Source organism: Ixodes scapularis, unplaced genomic scaffold, assembly GCF_016920785.2.
Source record: "Ixodes scapularis isolate PalLabHiFi unplaced genomic scaffold, ASM1692078v2 PGA_scaffold10__122_contigs__length_95168666, whole genome shotgun sequence".
Classification (NCBI taxonomy): Eukaryota; Metazoa; Arthropoda; class Arachnida; order Ixodida; family Ixodidae; genus Ixodes; species Ixodes scapularis.
Genome location: NW_024609836.1, coordinates 80,605,386 through 80,624,636, shown reverse-complemented (window position 1 = coordinate 80,624,636; position 19,251 = coordinate 80,605,386). Strand labels below are relative to the sequence as shown.

The 19,251-nt window shown below is 46.7% G+C and overlaps 1 protein-coding gene across 1 annotated transcript; it reads right to left on the bottom strand.

Annotated features, from left to right (window-relative positions):
- Nucleotides 1–2,506: 2,506 nt before the first annotated feature.
- On the bottom strand, nucleotides 2,507–18,042 carry LOC8041216. Its single transcript, XM_029982491.2, has 5 exons — nucleotides 17,946–18,042; nucleotides 7,207–7,345; nucleotides 6,115–6,260; nucleotides 4,684–4,813; nucleotides 2,507–2,863 (listed from the first exon to the last, which is right to left on the bottom strand). The coding sequence occupies exons 1-5, from the start codon at nucleotides 17,977–17,979 to the stop codon at nucleotides 2,623–2,625; spliced, it is 690 nt and encodes a 229-aa protein (XP_029838351.2). The 5' UTR covers nucleotides 17,980–18,042; the 3' UTR covers nucleotides 2,507–2,622.
- Between the last annotated feature and the right edge of the window lie 1,209 nt (nucleotides 18,043–19,251).

The window sequence follows — 19,251 nt, the reverse complement described above, 5'->3', positions numbered from 1 at the left end:
TAATGACGGACCTCTCCTGCCAAGATTCGTGCCACCCGCGCATGCCTTTGTTGTCGCGTGGCGAGAGGAATTTGAGCGAGGATACGCAGCAAAGCTCGAAAGTTGTCACGCTCGACGTTTTCGCCACATCCTCTCACTTTGCGTTGCAAACGTCGTGACCGAGATCGAACAGTTTGAACCACTCTTAAACCTGAGCACACTACTCACGGTTGAACTCGGTCCTCTAGCGTAAACGTCCTTTGAATCTTTTTTTTTTTTTTTTTCACGGGAAAGTAAATTGCACCGCAATTTTTTTTCTTTCTGCGAATGCCTGAGGTCGTTACTTGAAAGCCCAATTTTTTTGCCGGCTGACATTAAAACGAGCCCCGCGATTTATAACAACAGGTGTTTCACGAAACTCCGGCAACGTTGAGCAAAAACTGCGCATCACACAAAAGCAAGGTTGGTGTCTTCTTGGTCCCTCCTCAGGGACCTATCTAGGAAAATTAATACAGTCCGGAATAATCAGGTCATTAACGATGTTCGAATAATTAACTTATTAAGTCGTTGAATTTTAGGGCGCGGTTTCACTTAGACTTCGTTGGTTCAGACGCAGCCGATTCCACGAGCTGATGGTATAGCAATTAGACAGCGACAAAAGTGCCCCATAAAGGTGTTTTTTCTGTGTCTGTACGTGTTATATTGTCGTGAACCAGTCATAAACAAAAAGGCCCAATGACTCGTACTTTTGACGCTCCTTGATGGCTCACACTAGCACGTAATCTCGTCAACATCAGGACTTCAGCTGAAAGGAAATATGGGAACTTTCTGGGGCATCATAGGAGACCACTAAATCAGCAAAATAAAGAATTATCCAAAAAATCGTACATCATTAAAAAAATACAGAAAAAAGTGATTGATTTGGACACGTTTCTTGGAACGTTTCGGTTTCCTATTGGAGCACATCTTGGTGACAGGTGAAGAATGAAAGGGGAAACCGACTATAGGGCAGGATGAAGCTTAGTCTATCAATGCCTGGGTGGGGTAGTGCACTTAGTTTAGGAGCTTCCTAGGGCAGCGTTTTATATTGAAACAAATAGACCGATCTCACAGCTAGTTTGAGTACGCCACCGCTGCCGACATGCATCGTGGGAGCTGTAGTCTTTCTGCACGCGCAACAACCCCGCTGGAGGTCTGCGCGAGCAAAGCACGAGGCGGCACGAGCTATCTCGTGAACTGGCGTCTGCCTCGTACGAACTACAGTTATGGCGGCGTCACGCATGCGTGGAACGCTTGATGAGATCGGTCTATTACGTCAGACCATATTGTCTCTTTGTGGTGCTGTGTGCGCTTCCGTTCAGCACCAAAGCCTTTTCGATACAAACGTTTTTGCGCTGAATTTTTTTTTTGGGTCACAAAGAGAGGGGTAGCGCGCTTTTTTGCCCCTTCCATACTCTTCCTCGCTCTCTTTCTACACCAGCTGTTTCTGAACCTCTCTTTCTTGTCTTTCCACCCCTCTCCTCTCAGCGGGCATCCTCACTCTACCTGCTTCTGCTCCTCCTGTTCCTGCCGCTTTGTCCGTAGCTCAGTTAGCAGCGCACTCGGCATCCACGCGGGTGACCGGGGTTTGCTCCCTGGCACCGGTGGCTGCTTCCTTCAAGGTCGTTTAGCGGTTACGGACCGATCGACAGACACATTTAGTGCTTACGTGGCTCCTGAGCTTGGTTGGCCTTATAAAAATCCCACTTTAAGATACTATTTCACGTATTTTCTAATTTTGTGTTAGGCATGGACGTCCGAAAAATGCTTCAATTAAAATATATCTTTTTGATCGCAGAGCGGCGTTCTTGTTTTATGAAGAAGATCAAGTTAAACAAGTGTAGAGAGAGTCGGGAATATTTACAACGAGTGTTTTCGGTCGTAGTTACCTAATAGACAAACCCAAGAGGTCGGAGTTGTTATATGAACTTCTCATCATAAAAGCTGTAATTCAATTAATTACCTCGTCGTCACGCACTGGTAAGTGACATTCGTATAATATATCCTATTGAAGCCACATGCCAGCCCGCAAAGCGCGTAGACAGAGCGAAGCCCAGCGTCCAGCAGACTTTCGCTTTTCCGCTCGCTGGTCTAGTTACAGTGACGTCACGGAGCGGGCGCGCAAGCTATATTCTCTATATAAGGTTTTGACTCACCAATACACACAGAGTGCCTTCATACACATAGGCGCTTTTGCTTGAGTAGTGACATATCAACCATTCTTCTGGCCAATTGTTTTTTATGTGTGTGTCTTTTGAAGTGCGCACAAACTGGTGTGACTCAGCTCAAACGCGTAACCTCTGCTAATGCTTAGTAGACATTTTACCGCACAAGTATAGAACTGAATGCACCAGCGCGTCACACGTTGTACTCATTGCAACAAAGGACGTCTTCACCCTGAGACCGATCGACAGGTCTATAGGGTGAAGACATTCTTTGTTGTGAAGACAAGTGAAGACAGGCACCAAAGTACACACTGACACTCAGGTGGCTTTCTGGCGGTTTTACTAAAGAGTGACCGCGGCCAGACGCGTTTTCTTCACAGTAACATAACACTAGACTACATTGTTGACCAGATATCGTGAGTGGCGCTTCGTTGAGCGTCTAGCCGAGGGCGTCAGAGACCTTGATGAGGGGCGCGAGGATGGACTTGAGGCTGGCGTCGCCCACGGCGCTGCCGTAGTTGATGGCGGCACACTTGTCGTTGCCCTTGAAGGCACCGCAGACCGTGCCCAGGAGTTCTCCGGCGTACTTGTTCAGCAGGCCCTTTGCGAACGTGGTCGATTCGCCGGTGCACTTGCTCTGCACAAGCTGGGTGACGCAGTTCTCGAAGCCGTCGAACTTGCTGCGAGAGGCAAGAAGGGCGGACACGGGGGTGAACTCTCTCTGCTCGATTACTAGTGTCTATGCTTGGACAGCGTGGAGGTAGCCAACTCTTAACCCGCATTCACGCTGCGAATACACCAGACACGAGGCACGCAATGTTCGTTGCAGACATGATATGACGGAATTATTTGCCGACACGGATTCAAAGCATGTTCGAAGCCTGTTTGCTAGTACATATGTGTGCCTCGAATATGTCAGCGGACAGTTTTTCTATGACCAATGTGAAAAAACAGTCATACAAGAAAGATAGGTGGATGGATGTTAATGGTTATACCTTTTGTAACTGTAACAGACGGTAGGTAGCGCCCCCTAGCCTAAGTCTAAAAAAACACGCCTCAGACAGTGTTTACAGACTGTTTTGTGTGTGCTGTATTAGCAGTGTGACCACGTCTTTACGCTCGTTGCACTTCTATTCCACTTTTTTTGTTGTTACACTTTGAAATTAAATTTTCTGTGTGAAAAAGGCGAGCAGTCCTATGCTAATACACGTACAGTCGCAACGACAGCTGCGACCCGTTACGGCGAAGTCGTTGGGCATTCACAAACCCCGGGGTAAGGAAACAAAAGCTTTCGGAACAAAATGAATACCTTGCCATTTTGTTCCGAACGCTTTTTTTTTTTTCTTTTTCGGAGCGCCTAAAAAGCTTTTTCCTGCACAAGCTCTAGGAACTGACAACGCTACGAAAGCATTTTTTTACCGGCTATTGCTTTGTATTTTTCCCGAAAGCACGTGTAATCGCTACGACAAATGGAATCTCCCTAAAGAGGACATATAGAGGCAACCTAGTCGAAGCAAGTCAATGCTGTGTCGTAACTCAATCAAGAAAGAAGCAAAAAAATTCACATGGCCTCCTATGTTATCCGTAAGATGACTTGAAGGCAAAAGCCCAAGCGCAGATGCACTAAAGAAAGACAGATTATTTAAGGATGTTGCGTCGTACTACCAACGAAAAACCACGAAAAACCGAGGAAAAAGGGCGAGAAGTCTTTTTGGAGGAATATACGCGACTCCAGCGAACTATGGGGGCTCGCTGGTCAGTCGAAATGGCGGAAGAAAGGAGGTCGTTTACATCGTTCAGCACGCGGACCACCATAAATTTCTTGCACTGTAGCGTAAGATCGGTGTTACATATAAAAGCAAAGCAATTTTTCGACGGTAAATGCCTTCTTCTAGTCAGTGCGTAGGAATGACACGGCGGAAGCATAAAAATAGTTACTAGTAACTATGTTTGTTTTCATGCTGCCTACGAGAACCAAGCAGCGATAGCAGAGGAAAGAGTCGAAACAACCCCCTCTACTGAGCTTCTCGGCGTTGCCGCTACGCGACTTAGATTTCGTTTGAGTCACCAATAGCGCCACCGCCGATTCTGGCACAAGTAACGCCATCTCGTGGTCCAGTGCTGAACCGTGGGTTTTGGTACCTTTCGTGTCACCGGTTTTCGTATCTTACGTGTCGCTGTCGAGTTTTCGCTCAAGGACTTTGAAGGTCGACTCAATGATGAGACAACAAGACTTTCGCCTTAAAAAGTGTTCTAGCTCAGTGCAAACGCGCCCGCTTTGCACGCAGCAAACCCAGGATCGAATCCCGCGGGTGGCGAGCGATCTTTTTAAAGGATTTGGCAACATCGACGACGGACACCCTTCGCGCTACTACAACAACTACAGCATAAATTGCATCTACAACATCAAAAACTACAACACCTAGAACAGACGTCATTTCCAGTGGTGGTAAAAATCAATAGCAACTATGGCTGTAAAAAAAAAGGCAATTGAACTTACCAACAGGCACCGCCGATCCTCTGCTTGACGGGCAACTGAGCAGCAACGTCGAGTGCCACAACCAGGTCCCTCATGCACTTATGGATTCCGGGGCCGACGCTGTTCATGCAGCCCACGTGCTTGAGGTATTCTGCAAAAGAATAATAGATGCGCGAAAGTGGCTGCGTTGTTTCGTGCAACTGTTGATATTTGACGTCCCGAATCCGTGGGTTCCGTGGCCCGCGCCCATTCCCGGGAAAGCGGAGAAACTAAAGCCATGCTGAGAGCAACTCGTCTGCTTCTTGCACAGGAGTCGCAGTAACTTCAGAAAGACGCCGAGCTGTGAATGGCTTTGATTAAAAGGATAGCGGGTAGACCTCAATGCTAGATGTATTGAGGTCTTGCTACTATATGTTTTGATCAGCCAATAAAAGCTCGGCGTTCTGACATCATCATCGCAACCCCTGTGCATGAAGCAGACGGACTTGCGCTCCGTATACACCGTTCACTCCTGAAGGCTGCTTCGCACACATTTCACTGCTTACAACCATACCAGCACGGTACTCATCAGAAGTAACAAAAAGTTACGTGTAATCGATTATTTTCCAAGTAAATTTGTAATCATTTCAATACGATTATTAGGAAGTAATCACAAGAACGATCTGATTACTTTTGTAAGTACTAAACTTACTCGAAACCGCAGCTATTTTCCCTCACCTTTGTAATTGCGACCTTTTGTTTGTACACGTTTCCTACTAAGGAATCCTATGCGGAGCGCAAGTTCGTCTGCTTCTTTTTGCCGGGGTTGCGGAGACGTCAGAACGCCGAGCTCTGATTGGTTCTGAGTGGAGGATAGTGGGCAGACCTCAAGGCAGCCTGCTTTGAGGTCTACAACAATGTAAATCGAAAACCACGCCGTTCCTCTCCATGGCTAAAGAGGTACCATAATGCAACGCGCGCTGTGTTGCATGCTGGGATTTTTGAAAGTAGTCTATTGGAATGGTAGTGATAGGCTTACTCGTGCTCTTTCATGATCAGCAAGGAAATGCAATTGGGAGGAGTTGCGCTAAAGGGACACCTAAAATTAACATGTGCTTTTTTTTTTGCTTTGTACGAAAGAAAATCACCTAAATTTTTGGACGTTTAATATAATATTCAAATCGCCCTAAGGTGAGAGACCTAAGATGTATTTTCTTTAAAGTTTTTTTTAATTGTAGTGATGTACACTACAATCATCTCGGTGTGCGGAACGTTGATTGATGTATAGCCCGCTATATGTTCCAAATATTTTCGTGTTCGTTCTAGCTTTTAGCCGACTTCTTTTTTAATATCGTCCCAGGAGTATTCTAATTCCTACCTATATATGGCTCTTTTAAAAGATTACCCAAATAAAAAAGAAGACAAGTTTGACAAAGTTCATTGAGGGGGTAGTTCATAGCAGGGTGTACTCACCTTTGTGGTAATCTTGAGTTGGGTCGCAACGCGTGTCGATTTCGTCCTTGATGTCGTCGAGGAAGATCGTGGCGATGCCCTGAACGACGCTCTCTGTGCACTTCTTGACGTAGTTCCTGGAACATTCTTCAGACGCCTTCTGGACCCTGCAGTTGAGAGTACACAGTAAGAACAGGCTCGGAAGAGTCATCTACGACGTGAAAACTCGGACTGTTCCTGGCTTGTTTTACAACTATACCGCGGGATGTACATGAGGCAACTTGACCAGCATCTACCGAAGAGTCTCTTTATCTTTGCTAAACAGAGGTCAAGTAGCATGGTGCCTCTCCAAGTGGACAACAGCCCCTAGGGACAAGGAAGGGGGACCCGCTGCGGTGACTTGAGGGAGTTTGACTTTTCGTGTCTCGTATGGAACCCCAAGTGGTCAACTTTAGAACGACACCTATCGGGACAACGACCATGACGCAGCGCTCGGCTGATGTTGCCAAACTTTGCGTCAGTTCTCGGTTGGGTCTCGTGTTCTCTCGTGACTCGACGATGTGCTCTGGGGTAGCCATTCAGGCCTGCGTAAACAATGCTGCAATGCACTGCGCATGTTTCCAGCACCTCTTCGGCAAAGGCTGAAGTGCATCGAGTTCACATCCTCTGACGATTGATTTAGGAAGAAATCCGGCTTGTCGCGTCCCGCCAACGTAACTCCGTTTATTGTGAACACTTTTTACATTACGTAAGGAGTCAAGTCTACAGGACTTGTGTTGGGTAAACACCGAGATTTGAAGTAAACAAACTTGAAAGAGCACCCCTTGTAGTTTGTTCTGCTCGCCAAGTAGCCGAGTGAGTTAACAGTTTGGGCACGGCCTCTGACCGTGTATTGGACGCGAGGGCTACGCCAACGTTGGGCGAGGACTCGGGTCCAATCGGACGCTTCGTACACCAAAAATGGCGACCACGAACGTTTCTCGAGGTGTTTTTGAAAATAAAAAAGGTCTATTTACAAGCTGGGCGAATCTCCAAGGGTACTGCGTACACGGAACCCTTGGGTTCCAAGGAAGTAGAAATTCAGCTTGAGAACCCACGATGCGGGCAACTCACTTGCAGTAGGACTCGAGTTCGGCGGCGTCCTTGGGCGCGGAATCCTTCGCGGCGAAGAGGAAGACGTCAGCGGCGCAGCCGTCCACTTGGAGAACATCGCAGCCGGCTTTCGGCGCGGCGCGGACCGGGCCCAGCAGGCCTGTGACGGGGGAACGCGGCACGCCTTCAGACACGACAAACGGAGCCAAACCCACATTCGAAATTTCAGCGCACAGCTTGGTAAGCGCGGCCAAAGCTGTGCGCCGCATTTTTTAGATAGTCTCGATTCTGTCCATTACTAGGCCTCAATGAACGCCATGATTGTCGGCATGGCAACGTCTTTGGAAAGGGGATGACCTAGACTCAGTCGGCCGGCTATTGATAACACACAAAAGCAGACAGCGTCCCAGCATACCTTTTTCTAAATTGTCCAAGCATCGAGGAGAACGCTGGAAGTTTAATTCTACGGTCTGTGTGCGCTGGCCTTGCTCTTATAAAAGATTTGAAGTAAATAATCATAATAAGGCTTTGACTAACGCGCGTGCCAGGCAAAATTTGTTTTTGGACTTGTTGCTTTTGAAAATTACTACTGCAGACGCCAGCACGTGCAACGAGTGTAACCACACTCGTAGCATGCACATCGGTTCTTTGGAAATTTAGAAAAAGGTATATTGGGACGCTGTCTGCTTTTGTGTGCTATCATTACCCGGCCGATTGAGTTAAGGCAATCCACTTTCCAAAGACGTTGCCATGGCGACAATTATCGCGTTCATTTAGGCTTAGGAATGGCCAGAATCGAAGGAGTATCTAAAAAACGCGGCTAGATCATTGCTCATGCTTTGCGATTTAAGTGAGGTAAGGCAAATCGAAAGCCTCCTGCACCATTCGTCGCTGACTAACGCGCCCGATATTGCGGCTACAACGACATATTGGTTCCAAAGCGAGTGGCCATCACTCACCGGGGCATCGCCATGTTTCCCCGCATCCCCTACCGAGCCAGTCACGTGATTTCAAAATCCTTCCCTATGTACTGCGGCTAATTTTAGCCGCGGTTACCGCTTCGAGCAAACGGGCCCTGGCCATTTTGTCCCACACTTTTATTTTTATTCTTTTTTTTTTGTTTAGAAGCGCGTCAAAGAGCGTGTTACTGCACGCGTTTGTGACGCTGACTGTGCTATGGCGACATTTTGTTTTCGTCGATTTTTTTGTATTTTACCCGTGGGCGCGTGCTGTCGGCATCGGGTACTGCAAAGGGTGGCATCACCCTAAACAGAAGGACATCGAGGCACCCTACGCACGACAAGGTGTCCTCGGAGCTGACAGTTTCTGCAGGAACATGTCCCGTGCTTTGATCCTTCGTTTTTGGCTCGAGGAGGCCGCTGCATACGCTCACCAACTCATTTTTGATAGACAAGCGTGCGGTCACGTGTAAACTGTGAGTAAATGAGTGAGTGAGTGAGAGATGCCGGAAAGACGTAGAGGTTTGTGAAAACTGTAGGCACCCCACATGGTATATGCAAAATTGGTTACATCACAGGCTAGAAAAGTCTCTGACGCAGCGATTGACGAGGCTTAGAATACGTATAAATACTTGAAAAAAAAAAAGGAAGAAAAGACCGCATCTCTACGTGGTGAATGATGTTGATTGGGGCGAAGCTCTTGTGATGGTGATGATACTGATTTTGTTCATAGGTAGTGCTGATGGTGCTGATTTTTTTTATTTGCTCATAGGTAGTGCTGAGTTCCAGGTTGCGTTTCGACTTCATTATTACTGCTTTATGATCGGTGAAATGCAGAGCCAGTGGTTCTTCTAGCGGATCAGCTCGGATCCGCTGGAAGCCGTGGGAACGCATCTCCACCGCTTAAGTCAACGGTCCATGTCAGAAAGAGAATGTGTGGTATGGAACGTGGCTATATACGCATTTGAGCTTTTCACCGCAGCGCCCTCTCGTCTATAAACGTTGAGCCAATGCATGCAAAGTTTAACGCGATTATATACGTATTTGACCGCAGCGCCCTCTCCTGTATAGACGTTGAGCGGCTACATGCAACGTTTCATCCATGACATCCCCAGCTCTTGAGTTACTACCACATCTCAGAGCTCCCTACTCGTCCTGCAGTCGTGGCTGAGTGGTTAAGGCGATGGAGTAGAAATCCATTGGGGTCTCCCCGCACAGGTTCAAATCCTGTCGACTGCGCAAACATTTTTTTTTAAGAGAGATGCGATGGCAATCGATGTGAGCACAGACGCCGGACGGACAAGGCTAGACCCTAAAAAGCTTCGCCCCTAAAACGAAAAAAAAAAAAAAAGCCAAGCACGTCGCGCAGGGCTGGTGAGCAGGAGACTTGCTTGTTCTCCCTGAGCCCATCGAATCACACAGGCGCGAGCCAAGCGGCCACAGTTTACCCATGAAACGTAGGAAAAGCTCAACCAACGTCAAGTGACGCCAATCAAAGATACGAGTTTATGTACTGGCTTCGTGACAGCAGCAAGCTCGTTTGATCCTGCCGGTGTCGTGGTGGCGCTAGGAACGCCTCCTGACCAAAACAATTGAACCGTTCTAAAGTGATTTCACGGCAGATGCCTACGTTCCCAACCGTTTTGTATAATACGGGTAAAGAACTGTAAAAAAAAAAAAAAAAATCAAACGCACTCTATTAGAGGTTAAAATTTGTCGTTAGTTGTTTATACAGCAGGAGGTTAGTCTGCCACACTCTAAAAAAAGCCCGTGAGTCTGCCTTCCCGCACAACACTCGTAGAGCCAATCACCGCAACTTACGGAGGCAGCTCAGTGAATGACGATGCCGAAACATACGTTTAGACCAGGGGTGGCCAGGCTGACCCGGCCTAAGAGCCGCATACAAAACCACGAAACTTCCAAAAGCGGGGGGCGGGCAATTTTTTTCCCAGAGGAATAAACAAAACTCGAACTACTTTCAATCTATCCGAGTGAAAGGCAATCCAACTGTACGTAAGGTAGCAGTAGCACAAGGCTACCAAACCGCAACCGGACTTTCGATTCAAACCGCGTTTCATTTCTCTTTTGGGGGAAGTGCTCGTGTGACCGGGAGGGAGGCGGGGAAGTGTGTGTGTGTGTGTGTGTGGGGGGGGGGGGGGAGGGTTGGCCAGGGAGCCGCGAGCCGCATGTTAACACGCGAAGAGCCGCATGCGGCTCGCGAGCCGCAGCTTGGCCACCTCTGGTTTACACCAAGAAACGCACTCTAACTTGGGACATTAAGCAATGCAAGCGTGACGTTTTGCATTGCTTAATGTCACAACTCAGACTGCGTTTTTTGGTCTAAACAGATGTTTCGGCATTGTCATTCGGTGAGCTGCCTCCGTAAGTTGCGGTGATTGGCTCTCCCAGTGTTGTGCGTGAAAGTAGACGCACAACCGTTTTTTAGAGTGCAGGACATGGCGACATTGTTACCCACTGTAGATAAGCGATTTAACCAGTGCAGTACGACTGCTAGCCTGGTGTCTTTAACGTGCACCACACAGTAGTGATACACGACCGCACGCCGGTACGATGCTTATCCAGATCAAAACTGGCAGGGGCGGGGATTGAACCCAGGATCCCTGGGTCCTGCAGCGGGAGCTTTCGCTCCACGTGCTCCGAGCTGGTGTGCGCTAGACCCCTCTCCACTACAGGTAAGGCGGCGAACTTGGAACACTACGAAAACCCTTGAACGAGTAAAAGAAGAAGAACACACAAACACAATTGCCTAAGGCTCAGTAAAACATTGACTGTCGGTTCACATGTCTGTTTTCCCTAATCGCGCCTCGGTCTTGGTTTTCTTTCTCATGACCGGAGAGCCGTGCAATTTATAGGCACTACGAGTGGCTATTTTCGCTCGAGCATAATGCGCGTCGTGCCAGCGGGAATCCCTGATGGCGGACTTGTTTGCAGACCGAGAAAGCGGCCGGCGAGGGTGCGGTGAGTGCGCGAACGGCCTTCGCGCGACAAGGTTGCTTCGGAGTGGTGCCACGTGCCGGAAACTTTACGGCCGAGGTTTCGCCACACTCTGCGGGACCACTTTCTCTGGCAATAAGAGCCAAAGCCTGAGAGGCGCCCGCGCGTTCGCGCAGCTCCAGCGCCGTTTTGCGCATTGTTTATACGCCGCTGCGAAGGAGTTCTTGTAAATTTTGGTTGTCGGAGGAATTGAAGTGGTGCTTTTGGCGTTTAAAACGTCTACGACTTGGTAAGGCAACGTACGTCTTATCTAAAATGCGCTTACAAATCTCTCAATTCTCCACAAAAAGGGGAAATTACTAAAGCTCCGCAAAAAACCGGACTACTTTCTTTTTTTTTTTTTCTAATGCGGGCGTTTTCCAGTCAGATAAGAAGAATTGTGCGCGAAAGACCGTGAACTTGTAGACACTGCAACGATGTTTAAAAAGGCGCCGCGACGTCTCCCGGGTCCAGATGGTGTACACGAGAAGGTGATTCTAACGCAGTCCTATATCTCCATAACCAGGAGTGCTAGAGTTTCAAACCTCTAATCATTGAAAGTTAAAAAAAAAAATAAAAATAGGGCGCGAAGAATTCGGAGCATCTCGTTTTCTCGCTCCGCAGCCAATAAGACTGCGGTATTGCCCGATGAGAAAACCGAACAACCAATCGCGACGCAACGTGCGTGAATGTTATAAGCCATACCCTGCGTTTCTCGAGTTCTCCGCGACTACGCGGAGCGAAAGTTTGTCTGCTTTCTTGAAGCGGTGACGTGAAAACGACGCCGAGCTATGATTACCCTTAGCAAAAAGAGGCCGTACTTCAAACGAAGTTGAAATGTATTTTGTACGAATATTCATTTTGTATTTATTCTGTATTATTTTGGCCGCATTCGAAATACGCGCGTAAGGTATTCAAAATACATTATAAATATGAATCAAAAAATATTTTAAAATACCAAAAATATTATCCCTTCACACTCAAGATGCAATTTGTGCATTAAAAACCGGTTACACAATTTTTTTTTTATTTTCGATTTTGTCAGCAAATGGCGTCCCTGTGGTGTTTGAAGGCACTACTAAATACATCTCACAAAGCTACATTAGAAACGAACACAGACACAAACACCATGACGCACTGAACAGCTCATTCACAGTCCCGTTGACTGCTCTAGAGCCTTATATAGCCTACATATTGAAGGTAATCATTTTTTCGGTGACCACCTCTGCGCTTATTAAGGTTCCAAGTATTCGATCTTCTCCTCGGGAGTCTGTCAAAGGGGAAACAGTGTTTTGAAGGTCATGGACGATATCTCTTACTAAAAAGCATTGGTACGACTAATAACAATTCGGCTCAGTCCCTAAAACAATATCCACACAAACGGCTCATAATATACATGTTATTGCTTCTCCGCGTAGCACCACTCAGGACGGAGCGAATCAAGGCAGTATCTTCCCTTTAAAATACTGTAAACAACTTTATTTTCGTGAGGACCTAATTCTCGCAAAGTTCGCGAATCGCCTACGTTTCCGAGAAATAGGTCCCGTGAACAATTCCGGCAAAATGTGAAAACATTAAAATCTATAATGCGATCCCAGCGCGTCGCGAAAATTAGAATTTGCGAATTATTCCAAAACTCCAACTTTGACCTAAATCGCGAAATATTGAGCCCGCGAAAAAAAAATATTTTACAGTAGTTGTTTTGCCTTTCCATTTTAGTAGTTGACTATTTGATATGGTAGTTAATATCACTATATTAAAGTCACTATTCGCATCACGTACAATGGTGAGTATACACGTTCAGTGAACTAACATTGTGCTAACAAAACTACGCCAAACGTGTCTGTTCACAGCACCTGCTGAAGCTTTCCAGCATCAGCAAATGTTGTGGTTGTAGTTCCCGAACCCCGTTTGGGATTGGTGTATAAGGAACTGATCAGGTGTTTTCTTGATAGAAAAAAGGAAACAATAACATAAACTGGGCTGATTTATCAGTGCGATGCTCCGCAATTCAGTTGACAAACTAATCAAATGTTGTATTTAGGCGCTTCAGTGTACTCCATATCTGCTTGAAGCGAACTTCTAGAAGGCGAGCTTTTCTATATTTTGGTAGTTTAAGTCAAACTACCAAAGTATTGCAGTCAGAAGGTACTTAGAGTATCACACAACAGTATTTATGATTTTCAGGTATTTTAGGAGTATTCTGCACGTATTTTTGATTGCTCCATTTTTTTAGGGTTGGAGTATATTTTGCATGAATTAAATAAATATTTCAAAAATATATGTGAAAGGTATTTTGTGCCTATTAATTTAGTATTTACATATTTCAAAACGCATGTAGGGAACTTCAAATGTAGTTTCAGTAAATGTATTTTAAAATGATTTTCAGAAGTATATTTTAGTACTAAGTAAAAAAAAGAGAAGTTTATATTTTCGGTCTATTTTTCGTGTACTTAAAATTATGAACTGTATTTCAAATACACTCAAATTAGAATGTGGTATATTTCAAACGTATTAGTTTTCGCTAAGGGTAGCTCTGATTGGAAGGATAGTGGATAAACCTCAGTGCTAGCTGCCCACTATCGTTCCAATCGGAGCCAATCATAACTCGGCGTTCTGACGGCTACGGAAGAAGCAGACGAACTACATTCGCAGCCGACGCCATGAACCGAAGCAACCAATCAAACAGCTCCAAACGTGCAGCGACGTGGCGTTCGTCTAGTGTTTACGTGTAATATCATCGCTGAACCAATCATTTAAGAAAAAAAAAGGACGCAGTGACTTGCGCTTTTCACGTGGTTCGATATTGGTGCCTTCAGCTCGAATAGCGTCGGCTACGTCTGGAGCTAAAGTGTAAATAGGAAGTATAGGCTCATTGTACCTGATGTCACTTCCGGTTAGCCTCAAGATCGAAACCAACATTGTCGTCGGCCATCAGTGCCTTGGCGCTATATTGGAGGCATTCGGTGTCTTATTGTGGCAGCAGTGTAGAGTTCTGGCGCTTACATCCCTCGCGTTTGATCATCAAAAAAAAAAAAAAAAGGGGGGGGGGGGGGGTCGAGCAGACGATGGAGCACTGGTCAGAATAAGCGTGACTTGTGTTTAGCATCCTTGGACGACACTTGATTGCACGCGTACGGTGCCGTCGGACGGCGAGAATTCCGTCCTCTGCTAATTATTTACGGTGACTGACGAGAAATTTACTGCCGCTACCTATACGTGAAATCATTGAGGGATACTGTGCAAAACTTGTAAGCACTGTAGCCGGTCCTCCAACCTTTTTGACCAGCTGCACAGAAGAGACAAGAACTGCCGCACAAGTAATTTCGTCTGGTTTCCTTGTCTTAGTCAATCGCAAAGAGTTTCCTCACCTTACACGAAGTGCAGCTCACAAAGCCTTGGTTGGTACGAAGCTTTTAGGTCGAGATTGGGACGGCGTATTCGTCGGAGCCATTCTTGATGACTCCGAACCGATCCCTTGACCGCCGCCTTGTCCTGGTTCCTAATGATCGCAGTAATTTTAAAAGAAACCAATACTGCTGACTGTCGCCTCATTTTGTCGCCGATTTTCACGGCTGGAACAATCAATTACGGCGCAACTGTCCATTTTAAACCTCGAGTGAGCGGACAAACTACAGCGCGAGCACGACCCAAAAGGGCACTAAACATAGTGTAACAGTGACGAATGTCTCCAACATGAAGTCCGCCTGGTTCCGGTGAGATTTTCGAACTGGAAGTGGCGTTGCATCATCGTCTCGTACAAGAACCCTATTCGCGTCTCCACCTCGACGCTCGCCCTCCCGCGGCGGAAACGGGAAGCGCTCTAGAGAGTGTCCTATCGATTCTTCTGCTCAGCGGGCACGGCGGAACTGCTCGCGATCATTGCTCGCCAAATGTCATTTCCGAATGAAAACAACACTCTTCACTGTCCCAACGTGGTGCTGCGTGCTGCAGCCGGTATGAGATTGTACCTTAGTAGAGAGTTTGAGTATTGCGTATAAAAGCAAACGCAAGCGCTGTGTGTTTGCGTTATAGGGGGCGTGCTCCACGTTGCGCGTGCGCGTCGTTGCCATGCTCCGATTCAAGACCGCAATTTTGGGTTCCGCGCACGCGCAGCGTGGAACACGCAAAGCTAACGAAAGCACACAGCGCTTGTGTTCGCTCATAACAGTGTACCGCCCCGACACCTTGCGGTACGCTGTTACGTCACAGTGCACTGGCGGGAACTTTGAATTGAGCCTCTGTATTTCTATTTAAAAAAAAAAAAAAAAAGGAAAAAGCTACGCATTTTAATAGTGAAATTTTTTTTTTGTAATGTCCTGACATGCGATTTCAACGCCTAGCATGAAAAAAAAAATCAAGAGCCCTTTAAAAGGAGAAAATCTTCCGCGAACAACTTCTTTAACTAAATAATTACGGTGTGAGACACATTTTGAGTTATGAAAGAATCTGAAATTAAATCTATACCAAGAAATGAAATCCAAAATAAAGGTTAGTTTCGGTTTCGCTCGGAATTAAAACGTACCTCCTGGCCTAAATATTGCGCTAAATACCGTTTTTGCTTTCAGGATAAAGAGGTGACCTGCGCTCATAACACCCCTGCTTTCTAGTATTACCAGAAATAATTTGTGTCACACAGTAAACCCCGCACACTAGACAGGTTCAGCAGCGGCACGCACCTCCGACCCTTACTAAACCCGCCATTTTGGAAAACGAGTGGCGCCGCCTATTGTGAATTGGAGTCGCATAGCGCATAGCGTAGGCGTTCAGTCGGGACCCGTGTTCTCGCCGATTAAATGCGAGTCCCTGCCGAATGCTGGCGTAGCACTATACTCTGTTTCACCTTATGATGTACCGCAGGAAAGGCTACAAGCGCGAGCTCCTCGCTCAAGGGCGCATCTCGGTGGCACAAGCTCTCGCGCACTAAGGGCAGCCGCCAATGCTATGAGCTCGCGCTTCTAGCCTTCGCTGCGGTACAACATAAGATGAAACGGAGTATAGTGTCGAACCCGTGCCCGGTGCGCTGACCCCTTGTAAGTGATGTAACAAATCCAGCACTTCGGCCTTGCTGGGATGTGTGGCCGATGTTCGTCGCACTGAACTTGGTTGGCACGCTAACGTATTTTCCGCAGAAAAAATAAAAATTAGGAGAGCTGCCGGTTTCGAATTTGTAACACACAACGCGATGGCGGTTGTCTCATGTCTTTCTCCCTCGCTGTCTTCCAGCGCTTCAAGACTTTCGAATCCAAAATGGTCCCTCTTCGCGGAAATTTAGCAGTGTATCTCGGTCCTTCTTCGTTCTTATACATGACTTGCTCGTGATGTGAACGAATTATGCTGGTGGTCATTCGATCCCACTTGTTTTTTTTTGGAAAAACAAACAAACGCTTATTCATATCCCGGTTTTGTGTTTTTATGTTCATTTTGCCATTATGACATCAATATTCAGAGCTTTTGGGATAAATCGGTATTGACATAATGTAATTGGCGAGTGACTTTTCGTATTTTAACGGATTTATCCGAAAACACGGAACCCTATATATATAGCATGAAACGTAGGCACCTTGCAGTAAAGTTGTGTCCCTTGCACGTCTGCTGCGTGATGCATGTTCGAGACCCAGGCTAGCAGTGGTAGTAGTGCACTAGCTAAATTTCTCATGCATAGGGGCGATACTAGACGCCCATTGAAGCCGACTAATTTCCCGTTTTCTAGACATGCCCACAATACAATTATTTTTTCCTTAACCTCTGCTTTAGTAATTTAACCCTCGGTTCCTCGCGTGGAGCGTAGCAGATTACCTGTGGTTGTTTGCTAGCTATACCCCATATATTCGTTTCGCTTGCTCTGACCATTTGTTTAAAATGCATATCTGCGTAAAGGAACTGTGGTTAGGCAAGATGCAACACGCAACGTATACTTTCTAATTTCTTTGTTTTATCTATAGTCAAAAGTAGCTTAAAAGACGTGGTTTATTCTGACCGCACTTCTTGCTTCGTGTTTTGTTCTTTGGCGTTCTTATTGGCTATTGCCGTAACCTCATTGACAACGGACGCATAATAAGAGGCTCAAATACCTCGCGTTTCATCAGCTGTAAGGAATTATTATCAAATATAAAAACCTGCGGCCACTTCGGTACCCATCCGCTACAGACAAGTGATATCGCGGGGTTAGGCGAAATGCGACCTCAGTGAGCGATTGGTAGATATAAAGTGCAAGGGGAAAACACATACTCTAGTAGGTGAAACTTGCCAGTAAACATGATATGTATCATTTATTTGTTGCCCTAAAGTTCAACCTTACTATTTTTTTGACCATATCAGGTCTTTGAACGTTCTTGAATCAACGAAGAAAAATCGTGGCAATCAGAAAAAAAAAACAACAACAATCCCCTTTTTGCATTTGTTTGTTCACTTTCGTCATTCGCCTCTACAAGCGATAAATATTTCATTTTGTCAAGCACCATCTGCGACTAGCTATTTTTAATATCACTTTTATCTCATATAAGTTTCTTCGAAAACTTTCCGGAGATACCGAGAACGTTCCCTGTCTGCAACTGAGGAGTGAGAAACTAACATTTAGAAGAAAAAAAAATCTAGATAAAACAAAGGGAAAAAGAACAGCTCTTGGGTAAACAGTCGCGCTCTTTTTTGTGAGCTTCTAACCGGTTATTTAGACATTCCGTCCGAGTCGATCCCTCCCCTCCCAAAATAATCCGGCCTATCTCCGAAGTCACCCAGTATGCCGCCACTGCCTCAGGGCCACCCCGGCCTTCTGCGCTCTTGGATTCAGTCGCCGGCAACACTTACCTGCGAGGAGCAGAAAACACGCGACTCGCATCATCTTGGCTGCTGGTAAACCTTTTGAGCTCGATGTAGATCAAGAAAGAAGACACGAGTGGCGGTAAGAAACGTCGCGACGCCTTATATAGCTACCCCCCGCGCCTACTTGACCGCCAGGTAAGCGAGAGGGTGGGAGAGGAGTCTCCGAGCATGACGTCTCGTGTTCGAAGTGCGCAAGGTCCCGACCTTCGCTGGGCCCTTCGGCGACGGCACGCTTGGGGGTCCCCAGTGTGTGTGTGTTCACCGTCGGCGCTCCGGTGACGCGACGGTGGCTTTGTTGCGAGCTGCATGCTAACAAGAAGGCGAGGGAGGCTCTCTCCGCTCACCTTCGATTTCCTGCGTTTGCAGGCGTGTGCACCGAAGGGAAGACTGCAAGCAAGTCAGACCTATAAGGCAATGTACTTCTGCTTAGGGTGATGGCATTCTTTTACTATGGTGCCTCAATGAGCACCGCAAGACTGCCTAGCTGTTAGTGTCCTAGAATTGCCTCAATGTCCTTCTGTTAGATGATGACATTTCTTACTTAGGGTGTAGTCACCTTTTTGGGGCGAACTCCTTCTTCTTCAGGTTCAGATGATGATAACCGAAGGATGGTTAAAATCGTCGCAAGTTGTACGAAAAAAAAAAAAATTCGGTCCTTCTGAACACGTTACGACTGGAAAGACATTTAGTGAACAGTGTAGTCACGTTTACTTAGAACGTCAAACAAGACACAGAAGAAGAAAAACTTGCGTTAAAAGCATAAACCCTGAGCCATTTTTGGTTCCAGAGCCGTATCGCCTTGAAGGTTCTCGCACTCATTTATAAGCGAGCGAAGGATCCTCATCCTTTCTAAGCAGCACACACTCAGGCCCAGAGGCTACAGATGTAAGGACCTACGCACCCCAGTCCACAGCAGCGAGCACTCGCGGACTACGTGACCGGACACAGAACATCCTGAGTACGGACTTGAGTAAGGTCCGCTGCCTCAAGGTGGGTTGCGCTCACGTGTTCTACACCACGGTAGAGTACATGCCCAGACCCAGGTGCATTTCGAGTGCCTACGTGAGAAGACACCAGTGCCTTATGGCGTGCTGCGTTCAAGTATAAAAGTCTATGCAATGCGTGCCGAAAGTACAAAAGAAAAGAAACAACAGCCGACTGCGTCATGCACGGCTTGTAATACAATGATACTCCGCAAGAAATGCCCTCGTCAAAAGACCCATAGAAGAGAGCTCGTTCGCTTCATAGGGAATCTGCCACAAATAAAATTTTTACCCCGCGCCCTTCGGCA